Source organism: Eschrichtius robustus, chromosome 16 (genome assembly GCF_028021215.1).
Source record: "Eschrichtius robustus isolate mEscRob2 chromosome 16, mEscRob2.pri, whole genome shotgun sequence".
Lineage (NCBI taxonomy): Eukaryota > Metazoa > Chordata > Mammalia > Artiodactyla > Eschrichtiidae > Eschrichtius > Eschrichtius robustus.
Window position 1 is genome coordinate 21,124,926 of NC_090839.1, and position 15,642 is coordinate 21,140,567.

General features: G+C 42.6%; 1 protein-coding gene across 3 annotated transcripts in view; it reads right to left on the minus strand.

Moving 5' to 3' along the window:
* DHX35 (DEAH-box helicase 35) overlaps positions 1-15,642 on the minus strand; it is a 74,256-nt gene that overhangs the window by 2,041 nt on the left and 56,573 nt on the right. The window contains exons 18-21 of one of the 3 annotated variants that reach the window (XM_068523794.1): positions 14,901-15,030; positions 10,584-10,665; positions 8,502-8,573; positions 3,040-3,151 (exon numbers count right to left, since the gene is read on the minus strand). In XM_068523794.1, coding sequence (XP_068379895.1) covers positions 3,040-3,151; positions 8,502-8,573; positions 10,584-10,665; positions 14,901-15,030 — 396 coding nt within the window. Of the gene's footprint in view, positions 1-2,679; positions 3,152-8,501; positions 8,574-10,583; positions 10,666-14,900; positions 15,031-15,642 lie in introns of those variants that run through there. The other 2 variants (XM_068523796.1, XM_068523795.1) reach the window with 2 other exon arrangements.

Sequence of the window (15,642 nt, forward strand, 5' to 3'; positions counted from 1 at the left end):
AAGACAGCCATCCCCCTCGCCGACAGAGAACTGCAGGCCCTGAAAAAATGCAGGTGCAAAAGATGAAGCACCCCACCAAGCACGACAGGATGGGTGGCCGAGTGAACAGGACACAGGAGTAAACGAGCTGCTAGAAGCCACACTTTCTAACCGCTTATGCCCAAGAAAGGACCAGTATGGATTCTTGCAAAGGCCCTGGTGAAGAGGGATTTCCCTAGATTCCAAAGGTATCTCAGAATCAGGAGAAAAAATGTAAGGACTTGAAAGGCAAATCTCTGAACAGGAGGTCCCCCTGGCCTTCCCCTCTCCAGCTGTGGGTCTTCCTGAATTTCTCCAAGTTCCCTCCTCTGTGCACTTCACCTGACGTGACCCCTCCCACTAATGGTAGACACCCACAGCCTTAGCTTGGGAATGGGGGGTGAGGTCATCATGCCTGTGGGACCATTTCTGGTGCTCATTTCTGAGGAGAATGTTGAGTATAAACAAAGCTGACTCTGGACCATTTCAGGCCTCTTTACAGGGTGAGGGCAACACTCTGAAAAACAGTGGTAATGGAAAGTCACCAAAGATGCCAGGCACAGAGCCGGGGAGGATCTGGGGGCTGTGCACGGTTGCGAGGTGCTACACTATGCTCAGCAAGGGACCGTTCACCATGCATGGGCAGCCACTGGAGAGCGGCAGCGCTCTCGGAGAAATCAATCCATTTTGGACAAGTTAATAGCAGAAGTGCCTTTGGACTGTTTAGTTAGGGAGGGACCAAGTTTCTTGGGGTGTGGGAAGGGTTAGGGCCCTCGCCTGTAAAATGAGGTCGTCGACCTAGGTGATTTCTGAGGTCCCGGCCTCTCTAAAAATACTCTGATCACAGCCAGTCATCAGAGCGGAGCAGAGGAGCTGAAAAACAGGCATTTGGAGAAAAAAGGCAAACTTGGCATTGTCATTTTCTCCCAAGTTCTGGGGCAATCTGCTCTTTAACTTTGTGTGTTTGACTGAGAGGAACTGTCATTTTGACTCCGCTTCTAGGTTAATTCTGTTCTCCAAGAGTCTAACTGAACCTGAGGCCACTTCAGAATCACCCTTCTCTAAGTCCCTGATTCCTGCTACTCTAACAAGCACCCTCACGGTGCACCCTTCTCCTTAACCTCTCGTCTGCATGTCTAACAGCTGCTCTTGGACTTCTGAAGTCTGCTGCTTTCTACCTGAGTTGTTTGCAGGAAAAAGATTTTCTTTCACTTCAGGTTTACTCTTATCAGCCCAGTACAGCAGAGACAACACACCGCGTTTTTCTCAGTCCCTGCAGTTGATCTCATTTCTAGCTGAAATATCTGGACGAGGATATGTGAAGAATGATACAGGTTTGAAAGGTTTTTTTGTCATATTGTTTAAGATTTAAATATCATAAGATTTTAAAAGGACAATTTCCCTTAACATTGCTGGAGGGAGAGGGATGAGAAGGTCTTTCCATTTATAGGATCACAACTCAAATGTTTTGAAGAGTTGAGCAAGTGAAATAAACAAGTGAGGCAGGACCTGGAGAGAGTCACTCACCCACCGCAGGCAGCCAGCCATTCCTCAGCCCCTGCTGACTGCTGCCAGGCAGCAACTCAGGCTCAGAAACTCAGCAAATTTAACATTTCTCTCAAGAGAATCCTGAAATCCATATTTAATGTGAAATCTCCCAATTTTAAAATATACCGATCAAGCCAAATTTTGGTTTGAAAACACGGTAGTCTGGTTACAGCCTTGATGAAGTAACAGGTTTTGGTTTCCCTTCTGTGGTAAGCAATGGTGCAACTGGACAAAATATCTGAAGCAATCATTTTCAGGCACTGGGTAACAGCACAGGGCTGCTGTAATCCTTGAGAGAAAGGAAACACTCGAGGTGAGCTTTATAGTCATCCCAAGTCTCTGCATGGCCCTCCAAACCTTGTCATAGGGAAGTGAACCCTAAATAGAGAACAGTGTAGCTGGGCAGAGGGAACACAGATCAGAGTTCAGAGCTGCTGGGCTAGCTGGAATCTGCAGGACAGGGCATCAGAAAGGAGGAGTTCCAGAACCCTACATAGAGCTACCACCCTTAAGTCTTTGGCTGAAAGCTAAGCTGCACATGTGAAGGCCAAGGTTCCATGAGGTTGGCAGAGACTAGTTACTGGGGAGTTGTGACCTGATATGGAGATTTGGAGGTTTGTACAGTGCTGGAGACACTGGAGCTCTGACCAGCCAGAGTGCAAAGACCTCAATGAACATCCTAGGCATTCAGTTGAGGCATCAAAAAGCCCATGTCTTAGGAGGAGGGCTACTCTAGACCTGCCTGAAAAAGACTAAAATCAGGCCTTGGTGGAATTAAACTGATCTGCCAGTACTGTCTACTAGGAAAAAACTCAATATTCTATAAAAACAACAAAATCAACTTTTCACAACAAAGCACCTATAATGTCCAGCATACAACAACAAATTACTAGACAAGAGAAGCAGGAAAATGTGACCCATAACGAGGTAGAAAAACAGTCTAAAAGCAAAATAGATCAGAGATGACAAAGATGCTGAATTAATGCGCACGTCTGCCGTGGAAGAAGAGCACATACTATATACACAGCGATGCCGGCACTCGGCATCTCCCACCATGCGTTTAAACCGCCTCGGGTTTAAGCTTGCACATGTGTTTACCACCTTGGCGAGGCAATCCTCATCAGAAAATATTTGTGCTGCTTCCTGTGAACACAGTCCAGTGTGACAGAACTTCTTTGGGAATGGTTTAGAAGAGCAGAGGGAGAGAGGAAGCGCTGAAGATACATTCTCTTTTTTTGTCGTGTAAGTTGGAGGGATTTATGTTTAAATGCACTTCACCACGAGCAATGGTACGGTGCTTTCACCCAGAACGGTCTGGGACCATGGTAATGGCCTTTCACCCTGTGTACCATTGTGGGGTGGGGGGAGGGGACAGCAAGTTTAGGACATTAAACTGGAAAATAAACGTGTATTTAAAAATACAAAGAGGCAGGTAACAGGTGGTTCTGGGGGACAGGCTCGGCTCATTCCTACCGTTCCTTGTTGATAAAAGTGAGGGGCCAGCTCCAATAACCAAGCAGATTCAATGGCGGTCACATCTCTCATGTAATACTTGGAGGTTTGGATAACTTCATTGTAGATAACCCTGAAACAAGAAGAAAACATGGAGAGCCTCCCATCAAGCCTCTTAGATAGCCTCAACCACCAGAGGGCAGACAACAGAAGCAAGAAAAACTACAATCCTGCAGCCTGTGGACCAAAAACCACAGTTACAGAAAGATAGAGAAGATGAAAAGGCAGAGGGCTATGTACCAGATGAAGGAACAAGAAAAAACCCCAGAAAAACAACTAAATGAAGTGGAGATAGGCAACCTTCCAGAAAAAGAATTCAGAATAATGATAGTGAAGATGATCCAGGACCTCGGAATAAAAATGGAGGCAAAGATTGAGAAGATGCAAGAAATGATTAACAAAGACCGAGAAGAATTAAAGAACAAACAAACAGAGATGACCAATACAATAACTGAAATGAAAACTACACTAGAAGGAATCAATAGCAGAATAACTGAGGCAGAAGAACGGATAAGTGACCTGGAAGACAGAACGGTGGAATTCACTGCTGCGGAACAGACTAAAGAGAAAAGAATGAAAAGAAATGAAGACAGCCTAAGAGACCTCTGGGACAACATTAAACGCAACAACATTCGCATTATAGGGGTCCCAGAAGGAGAAGAGAAAGAGAAAGGACCAGAGAAAATATTTGAAGAGATTATAGTCGAAAACTTCCCTAACATGGGAAAGGAAATAGCCACCCAAGTCCAGGAAGCGCAGAGAGTCCCATACAGAATAAACCCAAGGAGAAACACGCCGAGACACATAGTAATCAAAGTGGCAAAAATCAAAGACAAAGAAAAATTATGGAAAGCAGCAAGGGAAAAACGACAAATAACATACAAGGGAACTCCCATAAGGTTAACAGCTGATTTCTCAGCAGAAACTCTGCAAGCCAGAAGGGAGTGGCATGATATACTTAAAGTGATGAAAGGGAAGAACCTACAACCAAGATTACTCTACCCGGCAAGGATCTCATTTAGATTTGATGGAGAAATCAAAAGCTTTACAGACAAGCAAAAGCTACGAGAATTCAGCACCACCAAACCAGCTCTACAACAAATGCTAAAGGAACTACTCTAAGTGGGAAACACAAGAGAAGAAAAGGACCTACAAAAACAAACCCAAAACAATTAAGAAAATGGTCATAGGAACATACATATCGATAATTACCTTAAACGTGAATGGATTAAATGCCCCAACCAAAAGACATAGACTGGCTGAATGGATACAAAAACAAGACCCATATATATGCTGTCTACAAGAGACCCACTTTAGACCTAGGGACACATACAGACTGAAAGTGAGGGGATGGAAAAAGATATTCCATGCAAATGGAAATCAAAAGAAAGCTGGAGTAGCTATACTCATATCAGATAAAATAGACTTTAAAATAAAGAATGTTACAAGAGACAAGGAAGGACACTACATAATGATCCAGGGATCAATCCAAGAAGAAGATATAACAATTATAAATATATATGCACCCAACATAGGAGCACCTCAATACATAAGGCAACTGCTAACAGCTATAAAAGAGGAAATCGACAGTAACACAATAATAGTGGGGGACTTTAACACTTCACTTACACCAATGGACAGATCATCCAAAATGAAAATAAATAAGGAAACAGAAGCTTTAAATGACACAATAGACCAGATAGATTTAATTGATATATATAGGACATTCCATCCAAAAACAGCAGATTACACGTTCTTCTCAAGTGCGCACGGAACATTCTCCAGGATACATCACATCTTGGGTCACAAATCAAGCCTCAGTAAATTTAAGAAAATTGAAATCATATCAAGCATCTTTTCTGACCACAACGCTATGAGATTAGAAATGAATTACAGGGAAAAAAACGTAAAAAAGACAAACACATGGAGGCTAAACAATACGTTACTAAATAACCAAGAGATCACTGAAGAAATCAAAGAGGAAATAAAAAAATACCTAGAGACAAATGACAATGAAAACACGACGACCCAAAACCTATGGGATGCAGCAAAAGCGGTTCTAAGAGGGAAGTTTACAGCTATACAAGCCTACCTAAAGAAACAAGAAAAACCTCAAGTAAACAATCTAACCTTACACCTAAAGAAACTAGAGAAAGAAGAACAAACAAAACCCAAAGTTAGCAGAAGGAAAGAAATCATAAAGATCAGAGCAGAAATAAATGAAATAGAAACAAAGAAAACAATAGCAAAGATCAATAAAACTAAAAGTTGGTTCTTTGAGAAGATAAACAAAATTGATAAGCCACTAGCCAGACTCATCAAGAAAAAGAGGGAGAGGACTCAAATCAATAAAATCAGAAATGAAAAAGGAGAAGTTACAACAGACACCGCAGAAATACAAAGCATCCTAAGAGACTACTACAAGCAACTTTATGCCAATAAAATGGACAACCTGGAAGAAATGGACAAATTCTTAGAAAGGTATAACCTTCCAAGACTGAATCAGGAAGAAATAGAAAATATGAACAGACCAATCACAAGTAATGAAATTGAAACTGTGATTAAAAATCTTCCAACAAACAAAAGTCCAGGACCAGATGGCTTCACAGGTGAATTCTATCAAACATTTAGAGAAGAGCTAACACCCATCCTTCTCAAACTCTTCCAAAAAATTGCAGAGGAAGGAACACTCCCAAACTCATTCTATGAGGCCACCATCACCCTGATACCAAAACCAGACAGAGACACTACAAAAAAAGAAAATTACAGACCAATATCACTGATGAATATAGATGCAAAAATCCTCAACAAAATACTAGCAAACAGAATCCAACAACACATTAAAAGGATCATACACCACGATCAAGTGGGATTTATCCCAGGGATGCAAGGATTCTTCAATATACGCAAATCAATCAATGTGATACACCATATTAACAAATTGAAGAATAAAAACCATATGATCATCTCAATAGATGCAGAAAAAGCTTTTGACAAAATTCAACACCCATTTCTGATAAAAACTCTCCAGAAAGTGGGCATAGAGGGAACCTACCTCAACATAATAAAGGCCATATATGACAAACCCACAGCAAACATCATTCTCAATGGTGAAAAACTGAAAGCATTTCCTCTAAGATCAGGAACGAGACAAGGATGTCCACTCTCACCACTATTATTCAACATAGTTCTGGAAGTCCTAGCCACGGCAATCAGAGAAGAAAAAGAAATAAAAGGAATACAAATTGGAAAAGAAGAAGTAAAACTGTCACTGTTTGTGGATGACATGATACTATACATAGAGAATCCTAAAACTGCCACCAGAAAACTGCTAGAGCTAACTAATGAATATGGTAAAGTTGCAGGATACAAAATTAATGCACAGAAATCTCTTGCATTCCTATACACTAATGATGAAAAATCTGAAAGAGAAATTATGGAAACACTCCCATTTACCATTGCAACAAAAAGAATAAAAGACCTAGGAATAAACCTACCTAGGGAGACAAAAGACCTGTATGCAGAAAACTATAAGACACTGATGAACGAAATTAAAGATGATACCAACAGATGGAGAGATATACCATGTTCTTGGATTGGAAGAATCAACATTGTGAAAATGAGTATACTACCCAAAGCAATCTACAGATTCAATGCAATCCCTATCAAATTACCAATGGCATTTTTTACGGAGCTAGAACAAATCATCTTAAAATTTGTATGGAGACACAAAAGACCCCGAATAGCCAAAGCAGTCTTGAGGGAAAAAAATGGAGCTGGAGGAATCAGACTCCCTGACTTCAGACTATACTACAAAGCTACAGTAATCAAGACAATATGGTACTGGCACAAAAACAGAAACATAGATCAATGGAACAAGATAGAAAGCCCAGAGATTAACCCACGCACCTATGGTCAACTAATCTATGACAAAGGAGGCAAAGATATACAATGGAGAAAAGACAGTCTCTTCAATAAGTGGTGCTGGGAAAACTGGACAGCTACATGTAAAAGAATGAAATTAGAATACTCCCTAACACCATACACAAAAATAAACTCAAAATGGATTAGAGACCTAAATGTAAGACTGGACACTATAAAACTCTTAGAGGAAAACATAGGAAGAACACTCTTTGACATAAATCACAGCAAGATCTTTTTTGATCCACCTCCTAGAGTAATGGAAATAAAAACAAAAATAAACAAGTGGGACCTAATAAAAAAAAAAAAAAAAAAAAAGAAGAAAACATGAGCTAATTTCCTATATCTTACGATGAGAGTCAGAACCACAACAATTAGAGATGACGAGTTTTTTCCCCTTTACCTTTAACGCGTTTCTATCTAGTCTGTGTGCCAGGCACTACACTAAACAAATGCATTCGTGCTGCTCACTTAAGCCTCATGACCTGAGTGGTGGGTACCAGTGTGTCCATTTTACAGAGGAGACTCTATAAGTCCTAAGTGATTTCCAGGAAATCTCAGTTATCAGCACAGGACCCTCTGGATCCTTATGCTTTTATTTACAGAACTCTGAACAGAGCCTAATGTATTAGAAAATGCAGAAATAGAAGCAAAGGCTCACTGATTCTGAAAGGAGCTGGGAATTAACTGTAAAGAGACACAAGGGAACCTTCTAGAGAGATGAAAGTATTCTATATCTTACTAGGAGTATGGGTTACGTGGGGAACACAGCTGTCAATACTCTTCCAATCTGTATAAATTATACTTCTATTAAAAAAGGCTTGCCTGAGGCTGAGGTAACAGACACCAAAGAGCCAAGAAGGTAATTTAAATCCCCAGATTTTAGGAGTGCATATATTAATATAGATATCAGTTTCCAGGGACTTCCCTGGAGGTCCAGTAGTTAAGACTCCACACTTCCACTGCAGGGGGCATGGGTTCAATCCCTGGTCGGGGAACTAAGATCCTGCATGCCACGCCGTGGTCAAAAAAAAAAAAAAAAAAAAAAAAAAAAGATATCAGTTTCCAGAGCAAGTATTATCTCCTCCCTGAAGCAGCCAGCCCTGACTCCCTGGCACATGAAGTGCCAACCTCAGCCACCTATCAAATACACCCCTCTATCAAAGCCTTTCTCCCCAGGTACTGGAACCCATCTGTGTCTGTCAGGCTGTGGGCTGGGACCTGAATTCCTCTCTGCACAACTGTACCCAGCGCAAGGACAGAGCACCTAGTCCGTGGGTGAACATGAATGTTTGCCGAGTGGATGAGTGAGCAGAGGAATAAGACCACTGGCTTAAAAGGATCCTTGATAGAGCAGAAATTCTATAGCCGATCACAGTAGAACAAAGTCAGCAAACGTGTACTGGGCACCTGTACTCCAGGTGCTGGGGACCCAGAGACGAACAAGAACTAGGCCTTGCCTTCAACACACTTACAAGGCAGAGGAGCAGGAGGGGGCTTACCAGCGGGGCGGCTTCTCTGCGTAGAGGACCGATGCAGGGTGGATGTGCAATTCATGATCGTCACGGATGGTCCTTGGGAAGCAGAACAGTTTTGTCTCAAGTACATTTTAAACACTTAAAGCAAGACCTTCCCACAGACGCGTTTAACGTCATCAAAAATGCATGCAGGTTGTACTTCACACAAACAAAACTATTCTCTCCATCTTCTCTTGTGCCCTTTATGATCCCTCCCCCGCTGTCACTCTGGAAATCAAGAATAAATCACGCAAAAAAGGGAGAAGAAAAGCAACACATGGACATTCAAAAAAATAACCGAGAAATACATTGCTCTGCCTATGTTTATGTTTATCTTCTGTAGGTTCTCTTTCAAAAATTTCCTTGAGGACAGAAATAATATATACGATTACGTCTATAAACTTTTCTATTAAACAAGGTTAAATAGTAAAATTAAATAATAAAGATTGTCTAATGGGGGAGATTATAACAGGAGAAAAAAAGAAAGCTCAATATTGGACTATCCACTTCTCTGAGATAATATTTCAAATTCCAACTCAGACTTGATTCGATTTAACTCAAAAAATATTTACCACGCACACAGCTATCGGTAAGATGAGCTCACAAGAGAACCGTAACGGATTAGGATGCTGCTGCGAAACCATAATTACAGAGCGCTTCTGCGGGTGCCCGGGACCCATGTGTCAGGCAAGTGCCTCAAGGCCATGACCCAGCTCATCTCTGGCGCTGAAATAAAGCCAGCGCCTGGGGTCCTGGCTGTCCTATCAGATGACTGCCACTGAACTTTGTCTCAAAGGGACCAACCACCGCAAGGCCTATTATGTAGCCTGTATTCTTGTTGAGGACACTGGCGAAAGAATTCTGTAAATGCTCGTAGAAATTGCTAATTAATACTCTTGAGGAGAGCGGGGCAATCAAATGACAACAAAATAACGGCACTCACTGGAGAAGATCACAGGCCTCTCCAGAGCTGCCTCAAACAGGGACAACCCATTGCTGGGAGGGGGAGCTCACACAATGGGCAACAGAATCATGATACCGATAGGCTAGACTACTTGGCCTGGAGTAACAAACAGAACACACTAGAGACAAATGTAAAGTGCTATACTGAGGATCAAACAGTCAGCTACTAGGATACTAGATGGAGGAGACCTGGCTGCCAAAAAAAACAAAGAAGCCCAATGCAACTCTGGGCTCATTAACAAAGCCCAGTGTCCGGGACGGGACATCATGGTGACTGCAGGATCACAGGACTGTCATACGTTCTGAGGGGAAAAAGCTAATGACAATATATGGAGGAAATCCAAAGACAAGCTGGGGAGAAAGCCTTTTGACTGCTCCCTTATTAAAGAAGAGATCGTCATGATCACCGCGCTTTAAACCGGCTACAGTGAAATTATGAGACTAAAACGAGCTCAGAAAAGACAGACTAAAAATAACAATTCAAAGAACTGGAATGATTCAGTTAGAGAAAAGAGGCCTAAACTATGTGTTAGCTTTTACCACATTTGAATATACTAGAGGTTATCGGAGGGCATCAATGCTCAGTGATTTTTCTATGCCTAGAAAATGGAACTGGAAGAGACAGGCTGAAGTCTGTAGCAGTGCGAGGGGTGGCCAGCACATGAAGAAACACTTGCCAACATTCAAATGTGGCCACTATCTATCTGGGTAGCTGCAGTTCTGCAGATCTCTAAAAACATCAGGAACTGGCCAGGGCAAAAGTAACTTCTCTAGGAAAGATCATCTTTAATGGTTCCCTCTGGTCCTATTATTCTCTGATTAGAATGGAAATATTACCAGCTTCCAGGCTTGTAACTGTCATCCTCCTACAACATGTAGATGGGCTGAGTATTTGAGAATCATTTCCATAAAGTTAAGACATTTCACTTAAAGCTATACAGCTAACCTCAATGCATCTTTAGAAAGAGGCATGATACAAATAAAGAAAAATGATTTAATTTCTCTACTTTCCCTGCATGTCACCTTGCTATGGGGTTTGGATTATTTCTAAGATTTCAACGACTTAAGCGACTTCACAAATGACTTCACAAAATATCACGTTACCTATAAGCTCCAGTAGAATGAAACCTCGCGGCATTTGCAAAAAATCCGGAAACAATGCACCTCAGAACCGGATCTGGATCACCTACACAAGGCAGCAAACAGAGCGATGGATGAGACTTCTTCTGCCCTATGCTCTGTGTGCTCAGGCCTGTGCCGTGAGGCCCACCCCAGGCTGCTTCAAGCCACCTCGCAACCATCCCCTGAACGGGTCCCAGCCCCACGCTTCCCAGTGCTGGACACCTGCCCGGGCACCATCTATGGAGGTCCCCACCCTCCCACAATGGCTGCCGAGGGAAATACGCTGGACTGTTCCCTTAACCTGGGGCCCCCAACCCCTCCCCGGGCCACAGACGACAAGACCAAGGCTGAGCACCAGAACCTACAGAGCACTCCACCGGCTGGCCAGTGACCTCGGAACTCCTTTTTAGGAGAGCATTTTGCAGGAATGATGTTCCTTCCATAAGACACAACCTGGGACACTAACACTACAATATTATTTCTGTGATTATAGCCACAGTTTGTAATTCTTCAAAATTTTCAAACATCTCATTTTAATTGGTGGCTGTGTTGCTATAGTAAACATCTTCCAAGGATAAAGCCTGCCCATTTATTAGATGATTTCCACAGGATATATCCAAATTATTGTGCAAAACGATAATGTCATCTATATGGCTTATGATATATATATTTCATCAATTCTAAGACCCACTCTTTTTTACACTTTAACTCACTGAAATCAGGACAGCAATTGTATTATAATTGGCAGCATTTTTTTCTTTCTTAATGATACATAAAATAATGGTGTGTCTTACAAATGATGGTGTCTTGGATCCAATAAAATATAGTATGTTGGTAAATAAGTTCCCAAAAGGTGGTATAATTTACAAAGCCATCAACAATGTATGAGAAAGTCCGTTTCACTGCATTCTTACCAGCAATGTTCTAGCAAAAAGGTACCCCTTCTTTTATTGCACATTTATTTGATTACTGTCTATATTTCTTCTTTTGTGAATTTTCCATTCCATTCCTTTGCCCATTTATCAACTTGGAAACTAGTGGGGTCTTTTTTTTCTTAATATGTTAAATAGGGAATTCCCTGGCGGTCCAGTGGTTAGGACTCTGTGCTTTCACTGCCGAGGGTGCGGGTTCGATCCCTGGTCGGGGAACTAAGATCCCGCAAGCCAAGCAGCACGGCCAAAAAAAAAAAAAAAAAAAAAGCTAAAACATTATTAAAAAATATGTTAAATAAACTCATTCTGTCATAAAGTTTTTAATTTTTTATCTCATATCTGCTGAAAATATTTTTCACTGTTTGCTTTCTTTAACATCTAGAAGTTTTAAATTTGCATGTAATTTATTGAATTTCCATGATTTTCTCTATTGTTCTTCAGCACAGAACGGATAAATCTCAAATCTACATTTCTAACCACAATTTGATCCTAGATTCAGTCCCTTCTCTCCAATTGCCCAAAGGAAATTTCTACGTAGAACGTGCATTGTTATCAGGACGATATCACTTCCAAGGGGTAAAAATGGGCTCTTGAGGGCAGGGTAGTAGGGAATCTTAGATATTACAATGATTGTGGCCCTCCAGAGCTCAACCCTACCTTACAAAATCTTATTCCTTAGTATTTAATTTCTCTCGTTAGGAAGAGTTGAAATTCAATGTAACTTTTCTCCTGGCTGAGGGGTTCGATAGGGACAGAGTAAAGGGACAAAGGAGGTGATTAAATAGTTAATCCTACTAGGGGATTGTAAGTAGAGAAAAAGTATGGGAGACCCCTGTAAGTTAATGATCATTCAAGAAAGCAGGTTTGCTTAACCACAAAACCAAGCCGGCTTGCTTAGCAACAAAACCGTGCAACAGAAGCATGAGACATGCCCCGAAACAATAAAACAATGGTGGAATGAGACCCACATCCTGCCCAGTGAGCTCAGTACGTTAGTGATTCCTAGGACATGCTTCTCTGCACACACTAAAAGCAAAAATGTAAGGACAGGTGACATTATACTGAAACCTGAGATGATTTACCCTATTTTAGTATACGTTACCGCCTTTTTGCTCATTTCCACTGCACCATGACAGTCCCAGTTCCACCATGTAGGGACAAGAAAACTCCCCCGCCTGACGTGGAGGAGAAGCTGATGATGGAACCTTGACGTCTACTCAAGAATGAGGAAGAAGGTGGTCTCCTCCCCCTCCCCACTTTTCCTTTGATTATAAAACTGTAGCCCACTAAGTTCTTGGCGTGGCACCCTCTCGCCCGCCTGCTTGTAAGCCTCACAAGTGTCCTATTCTAATAAATCACTTCTTATCTATCACTTTGCCTCTCACTGAATTCTTTCTGCACTGACACATAAAGAACTGGAGCTCCTCAGAGCCCCCCAAGACACACTTCTGCTGTTTCAGGTTGACAATGAAGAACAGGTTAAGAAACAAAGATGCAGATGCACGTTGTCCTCTATCTGCTGGGCGACAGGTGCTTGACCGGCTTCTCCCCAGTTAGTTGCCCCTGTGAGCTTCCTGTTTCTATTGATGACACCAACTTTACCCAATCACCCAGGTTTCAACTCTTCCCTCTCTTGTGAGCTTGGTCATCCATCAATACTCTCTGAGCATCTTATATGCTCCTCTCTCCCAGCACGTGTCTCCACAGTCCTCCCTGCCTAGCAAGCCCTGTGCCACTGGTTTCTAATTCAACCAGTAAGCTCAACTGGACTTCCGCCACCACTCGCGGCCCGCTGTGAGGCCTCCCAGGCCAGAGCCCCAAGCTGAATTCCTTCTTCCCTGCATTCCCACTAGAGCCCCCATTGCTGTCCGCCATGATCACTCAAACGTCTACTCCTGTAGCTTCTAAGACAACTGATCATCTCATACTGCAGTAGTGGGTCTCTGTAGGAATCTCTACCTTCACTGCACTGTTTCCTGAGAGTAAGAACCATGTCTTCGGGCTTCCCTGGTGGTGCAGTGGTTGAGAATCTGCCTGCCAATGCAGGGGACACGGGTTCGAGCCCTGGTCTGGGAAGATCCCACATGCCGCAGAGCAACTGGGCCCATGAGCCACAACTACTGAGCCTGCGCGTCTGGAGCCTGTGCTCCGCCAACAAGAGAGGCTGCGATAGTGAGAGGCCCGCGCACCGTGATGAAGAGTGGCCCCCGCTTGCCACAACTAGAGAAAGCCCTCGCACAGAAACGAAGACCCAACACAGCCATAAATAAATAAATAAATAAATTTTTTAAAAATAATAATTAAAAAAAAAAAAGAACCATGTCTTCGTCATCATGTAATTAGTTGCTCTTAATATAAAGGCAAAATAAAGCTCTGGAATAAAACTGCCTGAGTTCTGATTCCACTGTACACTCACTGTGTGGGACCTTCATGCAGCAAGTCACTCGTCGCCTGAGCCCACTTTTCTCATCTGTAGAATGGGGATAACAGCAGCACATGTTTCACTGGAGTGCTGTCAGCACTAAATGAATTCACGTATGGAAACACTCGCAACACCGCCAGGCCTATTACAGGCACTTCAGAAATGTTAGTGAGCGCTAGTGGTACTGAGAGCGCGGCTGGGGGCCTGGCACCCCGGACGTGCTCGAAAGACAACCGCTGAATGGCTGAGCAGACGCATCTCCCCTCAGAAGCCTGAGCCACACAGACCTGGCTTTGCTGGTTACCAGCTGTGCTGTCCTGAACTTAAGTTAACTTCTCCCTGGAACCTAACAACTCCTCTGTAAAATAAGGATAACATCACCCACACCTCAGAGTAGGAGATTAAGTATAGAATATTAAGTAGAACCCCTGCCATGGTGTAACCTAGTGTGTCCTCAGTAGTCACTGTCACTACCGGAGGCCAGAAACTGTGTCTTACACAACACTTCCATCTCACCCCAGTGCCTGCTTAGGCTAAACACACGGCACTTGCTTTAGTCATACCTGTAACTGAAAATAAAATGCAGTTTATGTGGAATGGCCATAAATGTTGTCCACTTAAAAGTCATTTTTCTTGCAAAGCCTACATGGGAGAATTAACCACGTAATGTACAATGATGTGAATGTTTATGATTCTTAAGTGTTGTCAGGGCTTGTGAAATTTTTTCCCAAGAACAGCCCTCAGAAATAAAAATGGACCTCCTTGGGGGGAAATATGCTACTTTCACATACAGCTTTTCACCAACACGGGCAATTCAAAACATGAACCCGGTGTGGGTCCAGAGTACACTGTGCTGCCTCACACCAGCCCAGCCTAAGAACTCCAAGAATGCAACTACACAGAGCAGAGGAAGGGGCGTCACTGGTGGTGGCAGTGTATTCTTACCTTCACTGGATTTCTTGGGCACTTGAAACTTGACAAGAAGCTTTTTCAATTGCTCCCTCACTGTCACGGCTCTGATGAGACCCTTGTAATTCAGGAAATGCTCCTGACACCACTGGGAGTTCTTATTGTGCTACAGGACAACCCAGATAGAAGGAGAGTGAGAAGAGCACAGGAAAGTTCTCAACTGAGGCTACGTGGCGGAGGTCATTCATCTCTCTGCCCCCGTTTGCTTGCTCAATGGGACAAGATCTTCAGGTCGTAACGGGCCCTTGTTTGCCCCATCTCTCTAAACAGACGTTGACCACCCTGCTCACCACCTGACTGCTCTCCGATCTCACTCTCTGTGCTAAAGGGCAAGTGAGAACTTAGTGACAAGCAGAACTGTTTCCAATCTTAAATACCCACGGGAGTGGCCAACTATCAGACAGAACCCCTTCCCTGCAGTTCTTTGCAAATCAACGTTCCCTCTCTGGCAGGCTTGAATTTATCACTTTGACAACAGGCAAGTAATACGACACTTGCCAATTTAGAAATAATTTGCAAATTACTATTATTTAATCCCCAAAGTATGATTTTTCTATCAACAGTACTTAGTTTTGTTCTGTATTCTGAAGTATGATCATTATATCCTAAATTATTGCTGTGGGAATGTAGCTCTGAAATTATACGCCAGGGAGGAAGGTGTTTTTACGTAAGAAAATATAATTCAAAGAGGACTTTCCCAGAAGGCAACTACAGAGTA